The sequence below is a fragment of the Gastrolobium bilobum genome, unplaced genomic scaffold (genome assembly GCF_033153095.1).
Source record: "Gastrolobium bilobum isolate Gb01-03AN ecotype WA unplaced genomic scaffold, APGP_CSIRO_Gbil_v1 utg30775, whole genome shotgun sequence".
Classification (NCBI taxonomy): Eukaryota; Viridiplantae; Streptophyta; class Magnoliopsida; order Fabales; family Fabaceae; genus Gastrolobium; species Gastrolobium bilobum.
The window spans coordinates 132,878-134,870 of NW_026897554.1; the positions used below are offsets into that span (position 1 = coordinate 132,878).

The following is a 1,993-nucleotide window of genomic DNA, read 5'->3' on the forward strand; positions in this document are numbered from 1 at the left end:
CGTAATTTTAACCCATTTTTTTTCAATATTTAATTTTAACCAAACATAGACTCAATAAAATTTTTATACAATTTTTTCGATAAAATTTTGACCTACCAAATAATTTTTTTTTTTTAATTTTTCTACCAAACTCATTTCATATCATATATCTAGTAATTATATTTTTTTTGATAAAAGAAATTTTCTACTCTACCAAACATGGCTGACGATGCCCTTCAAACAATTAAAGTAGTCCTGTTTCGTGTAATGCCAAAAGATGTCAATGACTTTTGTTGACGTTACCTAGATTATAGAAGGGGTACAAATTGTACTTATTTGGTATCTCAACTCAGATTTTGTATTTAAATTCCACTAGGAAGACTTGTGAATGAGCGTTTCTTTCGTGCTTTGGGATTACGTGCCTTTTGCTAAAAAGGGAAAATAAAAAAAAAATTAAGAGAGAAATATAACAAAAGAGAAGGATTTAAGAGTAATTTTATTTTTATCAAAAAAGGAAAATGAGCACCAAACAATTTGATAGTCCCGAAGCATTTTAAAAATGTCCCTTGTGAATGGTTAAAGAGAAGAAATAATTAAGAACTACTCCTCGTCAAGAGTAATATTCTAATTTATAAAAATTAGGATGGCCTTTGTAGCAAAAAATATGGACACACAATTTGACATTTCTGTCGAGATATTTTTATAATGATGAAAGATCAGCAATGATAGAGTTTTTTATTTATTTATTTCAATTCAGCTTATAATTATTACGAGTCTGTCCTTAAATTTGACACGGTGTAGAATTATGTAACTTTGGAGGATAAAAACCAAAAAATGAATTTTAAACTGATGCTCAGAAGAGGCATTATGTACAAATATATATGAGAAAAATATTTTTTAGATTGCAGGAGAAGTATTTTATATCGTGATTCTTTAATTTGTGTGTAAAATTTTATTTTTTAATAAATGTGAAACCACATCAAATTGAATCACAACGTAAAAATTCAATTGTGAACGTGAGAAAATAAAGCCCAGTATATATTTACCTAAATTGAAGACTTTCACCCTTTGCAAAGTTGTCTCTGCGCGGAGAATACGAGTTCCCAAATACCAATCATATATCTTTTATTCTTTTTTTTTTTTTAAGTATATATATCTTTTATTCTTTAGGTTAGGCCAAAAGGCATAACCAAACATTATAATAATTAATACATTTAAACAAAAGAATCAATCATTACTTAAACCCCAGAATTTCCACTCCTCAGAATCATTACTTGCCTGGTTTCTTGCTTTCCTCTGTTTGTTGTTGTCACCCATGGATGCTTTTGGACAATGTGGTTTGGTTTCACTCAATCATGTTGAGGTAGTTCCAAACCATGCAAATGGACAGGATCAGAAACAAACCAAAGTGACAGAACATAGCAGCAACATTGACTTCTCACAAAGGGCACAGTGGCTTCGTGCTGCTGTATTGGGAGCCAATGATGGGTTGGTTTCTGTTGCTTCATTGATGATGGCTATAGGAGCTGTTAGAACTGATGTTAAATCTATGCTACTTACTGGTTTTGCAGGATTAGTTGCAGGAGCTTGTAGTATGGGAATTGGAGAGTTTGTTTCTGTGTATACTCAGTATGAAGTTGAGGTTGGTCAAATGAAGAGGGATATGAGTATGAATGGTGGAGGAGAGGCAGAGAAAGATGTGGAAATATTGGGGATGGAGAAAAGGACGTTACCAAATCCATGGCAAGCTGCTTTTGCATCTGCATTCGCATTTTCTATAGGTGCTATGGTTCCTTTACTTGCAGCTGGATCCATTAGAGATCACAATATAAGGCTTATGGTGGTTGTGGCAGTGGCTAGCTTGGCCTTGGTGATCTTTGGAGGGGTTGGAGCTGTGCTGGGAAAAACACCTAAGATAAGGTCTTGTGTTAGGGTCCTTCTTGGGGGATGGTTGGCTATGGCTATCACTTTTGGGCTAACCAAATTATTGGGTTCTAGTGCATTGGAATTGTGA

General features: G+C 33.5%; 1 protein-coding gene across 1 annotated transcript; it reads left to right on the forward strand.

The window, feature by feature from the left end:
- The first annotated feature begins 1,294 nt into the window (after positions 1-1,294).
- Positions 1,295-1,993, forward strand: LOC133307986 (vacuolar iron transporter homolog 4-like). Its single transcript, XM_061508570.1, has one exon. The coding sequence runs from the start codon at positions 1,295-1,297 to the stop codon at positions 1,991-1,993; it is 699 nt and encodes a 232-aa protein (XP_061364554.1).